Consider the following 14996-nt stretch of genomic DNA (forward strand, 5'->3'; position numbering starts at 1 on the left):
GCTACATTCTTCTTTGCTGGTTAGAAGAACAGAGAGGAGGCTGAGATGTAAACACACCCCTGATCACACAAGGGAAAAAAGGGCAAATTACGTTAGACAGGGACAATGAACTTCCTTTGAAACCAATTTAAAGTTAAGTGCGTTTGAGAATAGGTGAGTTACCCTCCTTCCTTTGTATCTGACATTAATAAAACAGTAAGACCTAATTGTAAAGACCTCTCATCACCAGATGAGAACAGGACAAAAGTCACATCTGCATTTCACTTCACTGCTTCTTTTTCCAAAATTGCTCTAAAAGATACAACTCAGGGGTTTCTCTCTCCTTCCCCCCCAGTTAAGTGCAATGGTTGACTTCTTACTAAATTAAAAAAAAATAAGGAACATTCTTCCCTCACAGAAGACAAAACAAAACTAAACAAATAACCTTGTCTGTCCAAAAATTCATCAAGTCTCTGAAGACTCATCATTTAAGTAGTCTGGTAGTCACATCTTGATCATTGTTGATATTATGTTATTCTGAAGAAGTATGCTTGTTGAGTCTGGCTATGCAGATAAGCCTTTCTAAAACCCTTTGTTTCTACTCATCAACACCATACTGTACTGTTTTAAAAATTCTTTAATACTCTACCTAGGAAAAACAAACAAACAAACAAACAACTTACTCCTGTCCGTACAGGCTACCTACACATTTTAATTAAGCAGCACTAAGATAAAACTGGAAATGCCAGAAATTTTGCTTGTAAGACAGAATCTAAGCTTTCTCACTATAGTATGAATTTGCTTATTTGTTTTAAGTAAGTTCCACATAAGGTAATTAATCAAACCTAATAAACCAACAATTTACTTTTCTGACTCTTTAAATGACACAAGGGTTTAGTGTATAAAGGACATGTAAGAAGTCAACAGAACACTAATATGCAGGCATGAATAGATTAACAAATATTAATCAGAGCAGCTATAGTAAAGCATTCCAATAACAACTTTAAACAAGTGTTGCTATTGTAGCTATCTTTAATGCTGCATGTGTTGCTCCAGTGACTGTAAGACACAAGATAATCCAAATGCCAAGGAAATAACAGTGAAGGTATTTAGCAGCAAAGAATTCAACTTCTTAGAAACGTGATTCCTTCTATTCTAATATTTGTAGTTTCAGATTACATTTTTTTCTCAAACCCCTTTGTTTCTAGCACAAAGAAATACCTACAAAGACTAATCCAGTGAACAAAACCAATTTGCATCAATTCAAATGACACTACAGCAGAAGACAAAGTCAGTAAAGATGCTGAGCTTCATATAAAGCCTTTTACAGGTGTAAAAGTTTGATTTTATATCTGAAAGAACTTCATAAAGTAAGAGACTTGTATTCTACAGCTTCTGTTGGACACTTTCTCTGCAAGAATGTTCATCGAGTACATTACGATTCTCTGACCTCTGAAACACAAAACAACTGCAATTCTGTTAAGATACCTGTACTCGATCACCTTTATGTGTAATATGTGTAACTACCAATGGCCTGAAACCATTTTTCTTTTCTCCCAGCAGTGGCCAAGCGGGACTCTGTAGTAATACTGAATGGTTAGACAGGTACGCTCCAAAGACCATAGTTCCAGAATATCCCACAGTTGTGAGCTTAATGTAATTTGTGGGAAGTATCTCTTCAATCATTTCGTGTAAGTGGCTTCAGGACATTGACAGCTTGAAGTAATTTAGTTACATATTTTCTTCTTTCATATAATCTATACTTATAATGAAAAAATTAAAGTGTGATTTTGACAGCTTATTGTTTGTATTTCTTTCAAAGGGAAAGCTAAGACTTGTTTTGATTTTTTATTTTTCACTTTCCTGTGTTGCAGAGTCCAGTCTGCAAACACTTCTAAACGTAGCTATTCTCACTGGATTTAAAAAAAATAAATAGTACGTCCACTAGGTGTAGGCTTTAAAAACCCATAGTTAAGAGTCATACTGCAGCCACCCATGTTTTGTAAAAGTAAGTAACATCGACCAACTCTAATCAGAGCTCTCAGAACATTTTCCAAGTATGAAAATAGAACGCAGCTCTGTTCAGTTACACAGGACCAAATCTTGTCTTTATACAAGCATGCGTAACTTGTGCTGACACGAATCAAATGTTTATGAGGGCAGCTGCTGGATTTGTTTATGATGGCAAGATTGTAAAATTCAACAGCACAGTAATTCCATGATACAGTTCTAAGAAAGCTACCTAAGCCTCCAGGTAATATTCCAGAAGAAATATATAATGGGTTTCAAGTCAGATTCTAATACAGATCTTTTCCTCTAAACCTCTCAATCACTCTAGTGCATGAAGAGACCATCTCTTCCCTTCCACAGTTCAAGAAATATTTCTTACCTTGCTCCCAGTTCCCAGCCTGCTCCTGCTACTAATATTTTTCTCGTGAACAGATAAGTTTTGCTAAGGTAAACACAACACACAGCTGTGTTACTGTTGAAGTAATCTGGGACCAAGAGCATGATTCCTAATACACTGCCAGCTGACTTCATGCTTCCCAGGTTCATACTAGTCATTAACGGTATACTCTTAGTCAAGTTGACCCAGGCTACCATACATGCTACATGTCAAGTCCTGTGGACTGGGTAAAACTTCTTGCTCAAGTTAAGTTCTTAAGTTCAGGCTTCAGTTTGTAACTGAACCTACCCATTTGTCAGTGGTCACAGAGACAACATCTTACGATGAAATTAGCATCTGAAGCCATTACCACACCTCCTTCATGTACTGACTTAATCTTCTGCAACTAAAACCATCAACCAAGACAACACCCCAAAGCACCTCAAAACAAAATGCCATGCATAATAGGTCACTAGCTATAGAGAGGCAGGTGTGGATATCCACTAAGACAAAGCTTTGCCATGGAGATACTCAAGCCTAGGTCAGTCTTATCTAGGTACGGTAAACAGAAGACTGTACATTTAGAAATGTCTTTGTTAGCCACTCTGGTGCCTGAAATGAGTTATGTTAGCTACTCTGGTGCCTGAAATGAGTTATGAACATAATCTCTAAGACTAGAGGTGGCCTATGTTCATTCTGAAATGCAAGAGTAACCCCCATCCATCAAATTTTTTAGAACTGTTGGAACTGCACATTTCAAGTGCCTTTTTTCTTTCCAAATAATACCTTATGTTTTTTTAATCCCTCATTGTTGCTCTCTCTACCCGTCAGAAACAGCAGCTTGAAACAGCACTGTCAGGAGGCACTTTGGGCAGGAGAAATATACAGCAATTTTGGCGAAGAGTCTAGCTTGAAAATCGAATCCCCAGTGAACAGTCTGCTTGGAACACAGGTGACGTTGCCATTACACAAACTTACACAGTTGTACAAAGTTTATCCCCTGGGTCTTTGGACAAGCACAATTCATTCAGTTAGTGTAAAAAAAATCCCTTATATAGACAAGTTCCAAGAAAATGACAAAACAAACCATTCATGTTTAGTTTCACTGGACTAGAAACATGTTTCAAATTCCCTTAAAGTTTACAGTTACGTAAACAGAGATGTATGGTGGGAGAAGTGCTTTTAAGGAAGAGTAAAAAAAACAAAAACAAAAACAAAAAACCCCAAACAATCCAGAACAAAAATGCAAAAACAATCCAACAAAGACTGAAGCTCTCCAAGAGAACAAAAGTGAAGAGATAGCTCCCTCCTGGTGACTACTTTTGGGATTGTACGGTGACCAGAAGAATTACTTTTTACTCCATCACGTATTTTACTTACGTGGTCTTAGTCAAGGACAAGTTAGCAATATGTGATTTAGCAGGCTGAGAGTCTGTAGTGTACATAATAAATTCAGAAATGTGTGTTGAGTGTCATTAATTCTGGATTGTTGAGATAAAATAAATAAATAAATACCAAGTAGGTAATGAAGGTAAAGCAGTTTAAGAAAATTATTTTCAAATACAGCTCTGAATGTAAGTGTGAACATGTGTTTGAACTATTTTCTGCCACATTTTCCTGTATCTGCTTTTCATGATTTCAACTTCATAGACTTTCTTATCAAAATAATGTAAGAACTAGTAAGCAAACAAAAACCCAGTTACCATAGTAGAAGGCTCCAATACCATTACTAGAGCCTTGAGAAAGAAACACTGCAGTCTGGTGTTCTACCAAAGGTTGCTAAAACAAAAGTAATAGCACTCACCAAATACAGTTTGAATCCAATAAAGTATTAGCAAGGTGCCACTATAGCAAAGAGGATCAACCTGGAAACACGTTTAGGTGATACAGACAGATCCTCTTACCCTTTTCCCAGACACTGTTTCAAAAGCATTTCAGACTTTTTTTTCTCTCACACTTTGTTGTTATTGTTGTTGTTTTAAAGCCAACGATTCAGAGTCCACCTTAATGCAGAAGTAAGAAATAAGAATACGTTACAGTAGGAAGCTGACACAGAATGCTTTGGTGAAAAGATTAAGGAACAAACTGTACCTGCTTACTAAAAACTACACCAGTTCTTTAAGTGACAGACTTCTACTCTGAATATGAACTCTAAGACTGACCATTAGAAGAGTGGAAAACACATGGTTAGCTAACACTTGCAATCAAGACATGCATTTGTGTCTGAAAAGAGAATATTGCACTAAAAGAAGAACCCTGTAGGCTTTAAACACTCTCTTTACTGACCTAAAAAAGTAACTAACCATTTCCTATAAGCAGTAGCAAACCTGGCTTGATCCACATCCCTGCAAGTAGATAATACTTCACTAATGAACCGGTATTCCATTTCTGGACCAAAAGAGTCCTGCACAGGAGCACGTTTCAGGCGTTTTGTTTCCTGGGTATAAACTTGTTTGCTGTTGGATTCATTCAAACCATCAACATCCATAGCTTGTGCCATGTGACTTATCGCAGTACTGTAGTGGGAATTATTCAATGTTTCATCATTGCTGCCCACAGATGATACCACTGCACTCAGAAGAGGAAGTCTGTTCCTTAGGTGGTGCTGAAGGTAGAACACACACCTTCTTCAGGGTAAAAGGAAGGAAGGAAAAAAAAAAAAGGAATAAAAAGTCACATACTGAAAATAATCTGCTGTTGCTGCTGAACTGCTTCAGTTCATTTGCCACCCTTCCAGATTCCACCCCCAAGACAAAATCTGCAGTCACTGCTCACACTCTACACAAAAATGACTCGGTGTCACTCTGGCAAATCTGCTGTTACCTACTCAAGCACAAAAACTTAGCTGGCAAAGCAGCAGTTTTCTGCAGTTGATCCATCTTCTGCCTATCTTTTGCCTTTTAAACATTTTTAGGCTGATCAACAGTATCCTGTGTCTCTTGCACAAACTACAGGGTCAAGTAGAGCTTACATCAACAAGTAACTCTTTTCCTGGGTGGTACCTTTTAAAATCAGAGCAACGATTTGTCTAGAAACATCACGCAAAGCACATTCCACAACCAGAAGGACACTCTTTTGACCAAGTCCTCTTACCTATGACACCACAAGGTTTCATGCCCTGGGTAAGTATCAATCAGTTCAGTGCAGAGCTCCAACTCTTCCTCTAAACAGCGGGGGAGATCCACGCTCTGATCCTCTGCACAGGCAGCTGCTGCCCCTGCACTCTCCTCCTCCTTTAGAAGGCTAGGGTTTTGCACATTTACCATCCGATTTTGTAACAGTAAATTATTGTCAGTCACAGTTCTGCCTATCAATGAATTGAGTAAGAACTGGCGGTAATGAAATCCACTATGGTCTGAGACATGCATGGATACCCAATACTTGGTGGATGAAAGTTCATCAAGGAGAACCTGAAACAAAAAGCAGCGACAGTTACCAATCAGTATAAAGGAGAAATTTACCACCATTTCTATATTAAAGCAACTTCTTCTCTGGGGATTTCAGCCACTGTGGCAATGCTTTAAAAACACATTTAAAAAATGAAGTATCACTAAGCTTTTCCTACTGCATGCTAAAAAGTACCTTGGCATTCCTGCACAAAAGAAATTACACTTCTTCCAAACTCTGAAAAGGCAGGTGTCTCAGAAGCCTTCACACAGGATGAGGGGGAAAAAAAAACAACCAAACCACTAATGATGAGAAATAAGCAGTGGTTTATGAACCTCTGAACAGTTATTTAGAGGAGGCAGAAGGTACAACACACTACATGGATATTAGTTAAAAGTATTTTTACTTTTGCCTAGTGCATTATGGGTGAGAGTGGGTGAGTTTAAAAAAAAAAAAAAAAAAAGAAAGAAAAAAGGAAGAGGATTTAAAATAATTTACTTTCATTTTCCAGGAAACAATGTCAACCACTAACACAATGTTCCAAGTCCTCAAGTCCTAGAACCTGTGGAATACAAAACTATTTGTCCTTAACTAAGTTGCTTGACTTGGTAATTGGTGAAAAAAACAAACTCCTGGAAAAGCTCTCACAATAACTGTGTTAAACACTTACATAGGTGAGTACAGTTGTACTGCTAACACTGCTGGAACCTAGCAAGTTTCTCTTAACTCTTAATGTTTTTAAACCTTCAAAAATTATTTCTGGGAAGACACGTGAGATTGGGTACCAGGCAAAGCTTCTTTTACTTTAGTTTATTTATTAGAAGTAATGGTCATATTTATTCAAAAGCTTTAACATTTTTCCTCACATTGCTCCTCCTCTGGAGTTTATCCAGTTTGATCTCCAGATCTGGAGATCAAAACTACCTTTTTCATTTACTTCTGAAGACTTTAGATAAAAACCTTACTGGTTATAATCTTGCTTTTAATCTCCTTTCTAAGCTACATACATCATTTAACACGACTAGCTGATAATGCAAAGCAACTTCCATAGGCACAAGTATTTCTTTTTAAACCTGCTGCATCAGAGGCACAGGCTCCCACAAAGAAAACCATGGAAATATGGAAGGCTAGTTATACAGCTTTTTTGTGGTGTGGCTGTTGTAAAAACTATGAGAACACAAACAGCGTAAATAGCACCTTCTACCTGAGACACTCAACATGCTTTTTTAGGTCTTGCCAAGAGATAGCAGAATCATCCTGGTTTTACAGATCAGCAAACCAAAGTGCACTATTAAATAACAGCCCACAGGGTATTCTTAAGAGCACTAAACCTCCCCATCTCGTTCGCATTTTAAACCACAAGATCAGCTTCTCTATTCTCAGTAGGACAGCGCTTACTATTTTAGATTTCTGAGCACTAAAATTTAAAAGCCTATTAAAAACAAAGTAAGGATCAACAGCAACATCAGAAAAATCAAACCAGTCTTTATTCAGCTGGATATGGCACTATGCACATTATATCCAAATTAAATCTCTGAACAATCTGGTTCACTTACCTAACACGTTTATGAATTAAAAACTTACAGGGGAATAGTGTAATTATGTATTTTAACTCCCTGCACAAAACAGAATGATTCCCTGTATTACTCTACCTGAACTAGAAAACCTCTTTTATATGAGCAAGACAGCAGATTTGCCATTACATCTTGCGAGACATACAGGAAAAAAAAAAGGGGGGGGGGGGGAAATAGCACCTCTCTTCTAGAAACCTCAGAGTAACAGTAGAAAATACTTCAAACAACTGGAGATGAAACAAAAAAGCCAGCTAACATCTGACTTCCAGCAGCGGTTCTTTCTTACCAAGCCAGTTTTCTCCATTTTCACACCAAACAGCACAAGCCCTTTGCCATTCTTCTTTGAAGCAAAGACGAAATTATATGAAAACACCTCCCTCCCCACTCTTGACCACCTTTTACAAAGTGCTCTCTCCTACTTTCAGTGGTGGGCCAAGTACCATGGAACTGGCATCCCACTCCAGAATAGGAAACAGCCACTCACTCACTAGCCTCTGCCTCAACCTGTGGGTCTGCACATGCTCTTACACCCTCCCTCACCCTGTGCTTGCTTTTAAAAGCGTTTACCCACCATAATGTGCAGCCCAAAGCTTCCTCCTTGGACTGGAACACTGGAGAAATGAAAAGGAACTGCATATGGGGAAAAAAACTTTCAAGGATAACCAGGTAAATATGGCAATTTCCATTCATACGAAAGATGCCTTTGGAGGTCCAGTTATCTAAGAAAAAGCCACAGCCTTATTGGTGATGTCTAAAGGAAAAATTACTTTGTGTCTTAGGAACATACTTCTCTTTTCCTGGCATCACACAAGAGAAGTGATGCATTATGGCAATCACCCCACTACTTGTTTCTTTGCTTGCCTTTTTACCGCAGGGCCTGGCCAATGACCATGCTCTGAAGCCGGGTATTCCTATCTAAAGGAAACAAAAAAATTTGTCTGTCCTTGCTGAACTACATCCTATTTTTGTACCTGCATGGTTTCTCTGACGTGTCAATGTATATGACTTTTTACAGACTACACTGATATTACTGTCTTACTCTGGTTCTCTGACTCATTTCACATCTACCTACCAGTAGGTATCTTTAGCGTGTGTTCTTCCCCCATTAGCTTACTGAACTATCACATGAAAGAGCTGAAGTCTTCTTGTCTTTTATGGAGGCAACTACTCCAATATCAGAAAGATTAGATTAGATTTGGAGCAATCTACTATTGACAAATCTTCAGTTGATCTTAATGAACACTATTTGAACGCTACGTAAACTTGCTAATGTGGTTCAAATTCTGTAGGAAAAACAAATCCAAATTCCTATATTCAAATAAGAATCTTTTACTCTCTAGTGTAATAAAAACGAAATATCTGTATGCTGTGAGAAGACAATAGGGCCCAAACTTTCTCCTTCTGTACTTTCTTCGCAGAGTTTGAACTGAAATTTAGTTTGCAGAAGCACTAGGATTACCCACACCAAAGGAGAAACATCAACAAACCAAACCAACCAGACAAACGAACAAAAAACCCAAAAAACTAAACAAACCAACCAAAAAAACAAGAAACAAACCAACCAAAACAAGCCACACAAAACAAATCTATTGAACAACCTACCCCCTGAAATCCTCCAAAGCAGGATTTCAAAATGATAAACCTGTTTTGAGAACTCTTACTTCAAAGATAATACAACATACACATTATGTTTCTGAGCCTGGTTCCTTGTACACTGTAAGAAATACTACCTCAAACAAAGTTTGTATTAAAGCAGGTATGTGGCCTTCAATAATATAGAATATCCCTAATTTAAGTTAGTCTTGTAAGAACTAAATGGTTACAGAATCATAATGACTGCTGCTTTTTCAGCACAGTCCCGGTCTTGTGTCTCAGTGAAATTTAACATGCTTTTAAAATATTCAAACACACTGGTTTTGGCTGGGATAGAGTTAATTTACTTCATAGTAGCTGGTATGGGGTTACGTTTTGGATTTGTGGTGCAAACAGTGCTTATAACTCAAGAGAAGTTTTAGTTACTGATGAGCACTGCTTACACAGCCTCAAGAGTTCTGCTCCTCACACCACAGCAAGGATCTGGGAGTGCCTAACGAGCTGGGAGGGGACACAGGGAGGACAGCTGACCCCAGCGAGACATCAGAACATATGGCATCATGCACAGCATATAAAGATGGGGGAATAAGAATGAAAGGCGGGTATTTTGAATGATGGCACTGATCTTCCCAAGTAACCATTATGCATGATGGAGCCCTGCTATCCTGGGGATGGATGAACACCTGCCTGCCCACAATGAACTAATTCCTTGTCTTACTTTGCTTGTGAGCGCAGCTTTTGCTTTCTGTTTCCCTATTAAACTGTCTTTATCTCAATCCACAAGTTTTCTCACTTTTACTCGTCTGATTCTCCCCACATCCCACTGTGAGGGAGTGAGAGAGCAAACGTGTGGTGCTTAGTTGCTGGCTGAGGTTACACCACACATACTTGATACACACACACCACACATGTACTTGATACAAGTATACTTGATAACTTGACACAGACTTGATAAGCAGAGAAATCCAAATTCTGGTCTGTATCCCTCATGGAGTCTGGAACATACTTGTGATTTACTACTAACCTGATACAGCTATTCCTCAAGTTTCTCAGGTGACAATTAACAAGAAACATCAGTCAAACAATATCTGTTGTTAGCAGTAGCTGGCCCATAATGCAAAAATAATGGCTATACTGACTCAACGACCTCCACTAAATTTCTTCCTCACTCTCTTATGTATTTACAGCATGGCAGAAGGCAGAGGCTTCCATTAAAAATGTGACGTCACTGTATCAGCCTAATATTCACACGGAATTCACCTAACAGATTAGAAAACACAGGATTATGAAACCACCTATATAATTTGAGACCACGTCACATTAAATATTTCGAATTGCTGCAGGTTGCCGTGTTTTAGATACTACCGTGTGATCTGAAATACTTGCCACCACAAATGTTTGTCCCTGCTAGTACTGAAATAGCTTGGTCAGGCCTCAGTTTAAATGCTGCCAAAAGATACCACTGGAGTTGTAGAAACAGATTACAGGCACTACTACACTTTCTCTGAAATTCCTGCTGGCTTTATTTAATCTTCCAGTATTTTGAAACCACAGAAAAGCTGAATAAGGTTATCAAAATGAGACATTGCATTATATTATCAGAATAGTATCTGTCATGTATTAATCTCTTTCTCTAATAGGAATTTATTCACTATTACACTATACCTTGACAGTCAGCTTTCCCAAATGCTGTAAAACCCAGATGCGATGGGACCAGGCATTGTAGTTGCTTGGGTATCTCCCAGCAGCTTCAGAGCAGACATTCATTTCTTCCTGCACTAGTCGGTGAATTCTCTCCACAGGTGCTGCTCCCAAGTTTCCTTTAGTCACAAGACTGGGCAAGGAGTTCTCCTGAATGAGTTGTTGCAGCACCCATCGTCTAGTTAAACGATGTATAGTGTTAATGGTGAGAGAGCAATTTTAGGAGGGGAAAAAAAAAAGGTTTTTTCATTTATATAAATCAATCAAACCTTTCTTTTAATTATCTGAACTAAACTACAACTAGATGATGAATAAGTACTAAAATCTAACTAAATGAAGTCTTCCCATACTTTATGACTTTATTATCACACTCCAAAATAATTTATCTCTAGCTGTATCTATTCACTCCCTGTAAATCATCATGGCTACTTACCGCATACTGAAAGAAAACAGAAGGAAACAGCAAATTAAAGAAAAAAAAAAAAGCAAGAACTGGCCACATGCGATTTCTAATGAGCTTCTCTTTCAGAGACTTGTATAGCACTAAAGTATTCAACATGAGACAGAAAGTGATTCAATAAGAAAAAATTAAATGTGCTTTGTATTTTTTATATTTATCAGCACTGCACATAATAAGCCAAATTAGTTTCTGTACATCACCAGATGTACAGCAGAAAGAAAGTGCAAAAGACTCACAGTCTCAAGGGCTATAGGTATAAGCAAAACAAATAGTTGTTATTGCTCAATTACGCATATTTAATTTTAAGTGACCACAATAAGCACACGGTGGGGTTCCTGTAGAACATTCTGGAAACCTGGATATCCTATCCTCTGGTGTGTGACACAGAGGTTTTTCTGGTTTGTACTGGCTCATACTGGACCAAAACCAATTAACTGCTACTTTCAGAAAGGTGTCACTCCTGCTAAAAGAAAATAATACTTAAAAATAATAATTTTCTTTAAAAAGATACCTTGGATTTGCAAATAATATGTAAAACTGCATATATATATATATAAACAATTTAAAAAAAAATCAGTAAGCTAACCACTCACTTAAAAAAGTGCTGTAATTCATCTGCTTTTTCTCTCATTTGAAAACATTTATAATATTCTTGGTGACTGGTGTTTTTTATTTACACTGTGTCTTTTTCCTGGTTATTAAAGAAAAAAAAAAGATTTAAACTACTGGAAGACAGTATTAATGATAATTTATAAGAATGTAATTTTTAAACACAGAAGAAGTCACTAACAGTAGACTGAAGTCTGTGTTCATATACTGGCTTCCTATGTAAGAATTGTTTTAACTAAAGATGTACAGCCAAACATAGCATAATTTTTTACTACTGTTAACTTTATGTAACGTGGTAAATTTGAAGACTTAATTTTTGCTTTTTAAAAATGTCTTTGATACAAACATCACCACCTAGTATATTTTCACTTCAATCAGCAGACTTGCAAGAAGTGGTATACCTTAAAAATGTCTAGGCAAGAAAGATAAATGAGTAAATGAGGCATTCCCTTAACAAAACATAAATGTTGCATTAACATTGACTTCCCAGTAAAACCACAGAAAGCCAAATTATTTTGAGCCCCAAAATATCTCCACTTCTTGAAATAAGGATGTTTTACAAAATACGGAATGAAGATAAACTACATATACAGGAGCATGTGGGAAAAAAATAGAGGCGTTACAGGCTCTGTCACTACAACAAAAGAAAAAAAAATATGAAATTAAATCTGAACTACTTTCTACACTTTTTGCATGGAAGGAAAAAAAGACCAGCACAACGTCATAAAATTTAAAATGTATTTTGGGTGCCTGTTCAATATCATGGTATTATTTAAGAGAAATAATGTTTTAAGAAAACATTTCCTCCAATAGAGCTGGAAAAAAAAAAATCCAATTTATTCTGTCACTGTATGTATGTTCCTATTACTACTGCAGTTCCTGGAATTACTGCAAATTAACACAGGCTTATTCAGTGACAACTGCACAATCCATAAATATACTGACTGTATATGCACAAGATCTATTTGAAACCTCCCCAGTAGTAAAAAGGCCATATAGCAAAACGTATGAAAGGTACTTTGATATGTTTAGCAAATGTATCTGCCATGTGTAAAAAGAAAAAAAAAATTGGGTATGTTTTATCAAATTTTGTAATTCCCTCATCCTATTTTTTTGCACTTCCACCTGAAATTTGGTACAACAGGGAAAGAGAAAACATTAGATTAATTACTGTGCTGATGCAGAAAGAAAATTTTTTCTGTGTGATAGAAAATAAGATGAGCAATAATAGTCAGCACGTCAAAATCCAAGCCAAGCATTTTTACAATCGCCCTCAAATATACTCTTTTGGTTTAGGCAAATACAAGGAAGAACAAATTATAACACTAAGTAAAATATTCACAATTTAAGATTGCATAGAAATTAGATTTTTTTATTATTTCTACAAGATGTAGATGAATATCAAGAAACTACCATTCTAACTTAATCAAAATAGAAATTCATCAGTGCTAACAAGAAAGAAATTAACAGAAATTCAGTAGGTGCTTATAAGTTAAAAAACACCTAAGAGTATTTCATATACTACATTCTAAGTTAAATTTGAGAATTTTAAGATCATGCGGTCACAAAGAAGAGTTTACCAACGACTCCCTCTTTCAAAAATTCCTGTTATCAGCACAACTGAAGTTTTATTTGTGGTTTTGATAAGAGTCCCTCACTGAGGCATCAGCTTTGCAGTTGTCCTAATGCTGGACATGGGAATGCAAACATTGTGAGCTGCTTTCTAAATGTGTTATACATGCAAATCTCTTTAAGGCTGTGTATAAAAGGATGAGTCATCCTGCGAAAAATATATCATGAAAAAAAAAAAAAAATCACATATACACAAATTTTTTTTTTTTAAATACCAAACAAAGTTGAGCAACAGATCTAGCACTCAGCTGTGCTACAGCTGTTTTACGTACACTCAGTCACGACTTGAGATGGTTAGCTTTGTGCCTCCAAGTAATTCTGGAGTTATCTTTTCCAAAAATGTGCTCTGTTATTTTAATATTTACTAGTGATGACAATGACATTGCTTAAGTTAGAAATGATAAAAATAAATTCACTAAACCAGAAAGACTTGGAATGGAGAAGAACCCAATTTTGGTTATAAAGATTAGCTTTTGCATATTCTTGTTTGAAATTTTGAGTAAACAAGCAATACAGTGATAAATTGGAACAGAGAAAGAGGGAGAAACCCACAATGCTCAAAAACATACTATCCATGGAGTCAGAATTCTCAAGGCTGAAAGTTTTAGGTGCTGAAGACATGACGGACCTTTAGGAAAATTTATCCCACTTCCAAAGTTCATTAAAATAGTAAGTAATGGAAAAGGTGCATGTGATTTTAGTTCTAAGTATAAAATCAAAAGCCAAAGAACAGTATTTTAAAACGACTGTCTCAAAGAATACGGTACATTTCTACATGTCCTCCAACTATGTCTCTCCTTAATCCAAGTACAAGGCGGAGCGTATTTAAGTTAGGGAGGCAACAGAAGGCAAGGTAAACAAACCTATGAATCCATGTTTCTGGACTCTTTGGAAACTTGGTTAACGCCAGTTTTCCAAGATGCAAATCTTTAAGTGGATTTAAAGTGCCAGACAGTATTAATTCTTTCCTACAAAAAATAAAATTAATTTGTATGAATAGGAGTAACCTGAAAATGGAACACACATCCCAATAGCAAACAGCATGGCATTTCCTTTGTATTGCAATAGAACTTCACTGTCAAACTACAGGAGTTTATTAAAAAGCCTTTGGTGCATTAACCTATTCCATTTTGATTGAGATATATATACACACCCCCCCCCCCCCATTCAACCATGACCAATATAATAAATTCCGACCAAAGAACTTTAACTCAATCTGAACACCTACAACACATACATTGGTTCCCAAACCTACCCAAAAATCATTGTCAACTGTATTTGAGTATGACTCTCAATCACAACTTCTGTTGCTAATCTGAAAGTCAAGGAACTATATGTAATGCCTGTTTGCCGATGACACCAAGCTGTGTGGTTCAGTTGATACCCTGGAGGGAAGGAATGCCATCCAGAGGGATCTTGACACACTTGTGAGGTGGGTTGATGCCAACCTCATGAAGTTTAACCATGCCAAGTGCAAGGTCCTACACCTGGGTCAAAGCAATCCCAGGCACAGCTACAGGTTGGGCAGAGAAGAGATTCAGAGCTGATCTGCGGAGAAGGACTTGGGGGTGTTGGTTAATGAGAAAATGAACATGGGCCGGCAGTGTGTGCTTGCAGCCCAGAAAGCCAACCGTATCCTGGGCTGCATCAAAAGGAGCGCGACCAGCAGGTCGAA

General features: G+C 37.2%; 1 protein-coding gene across 3 annotated transcripts in view; it reads right to left on the reverse strand.

The window, feature by feature from the left end:
• Positions 1-993: 993 nt before the first annotated feature.
• PTAR1 (protein prenyltransferase alpha subunit repeat containing 1) overlaps positions 994-14996 on the reverse strand; it is a 29267-nt gene continuing 15264 nt past the window's right edge. For 2 of the 3 annotated variants that reach the window (XM_057402168.1, XM_057402170.1), the window contains exons 4-7: positions 14185-14289; positions 10585-10798; positions 5459-5775; positions 4492-4992 (exon numbers count right to left, since the gene is read on the reverse strand). In XM_057402168.1, the coding sequence (XP_057258151.1) occupies positions 4644-4992; positions 5459-5775; positions 10585-10798; positions 14185-14289 (985 nt within the window). In that variant the 3' untranslated portion in view covers positions 4492-4643. Of the gene's footprint in view, positions 1432-4491; positions 4993-5458; positions 5776-10584; positions 10799-14184; positions 14290-14996 lie in introns of those variants that run through there. The other variant, XM_057402169.1, reaches the window with a different exon arrangement.

Source organism: Pezoporus wallicus, unplaced genomic scaffold (genome assembly GCF_028554395.1).
Source record: "Pezoporus wallicus isolate ANWC-B61680 ecotype Strahan unplaced genomic scaffold, APGP_CSIRO_Pwel_v1 contig_6275, whole genome shotgun sequence".
In the NCBI taxonomy this organism is placed as follows: domain Eukaryota; kingdom Metazoa; phylum Chordata; class Aves; order Psittaciformes; family Psittacidae; genus Pezoporus; species Pezoporus wallicus.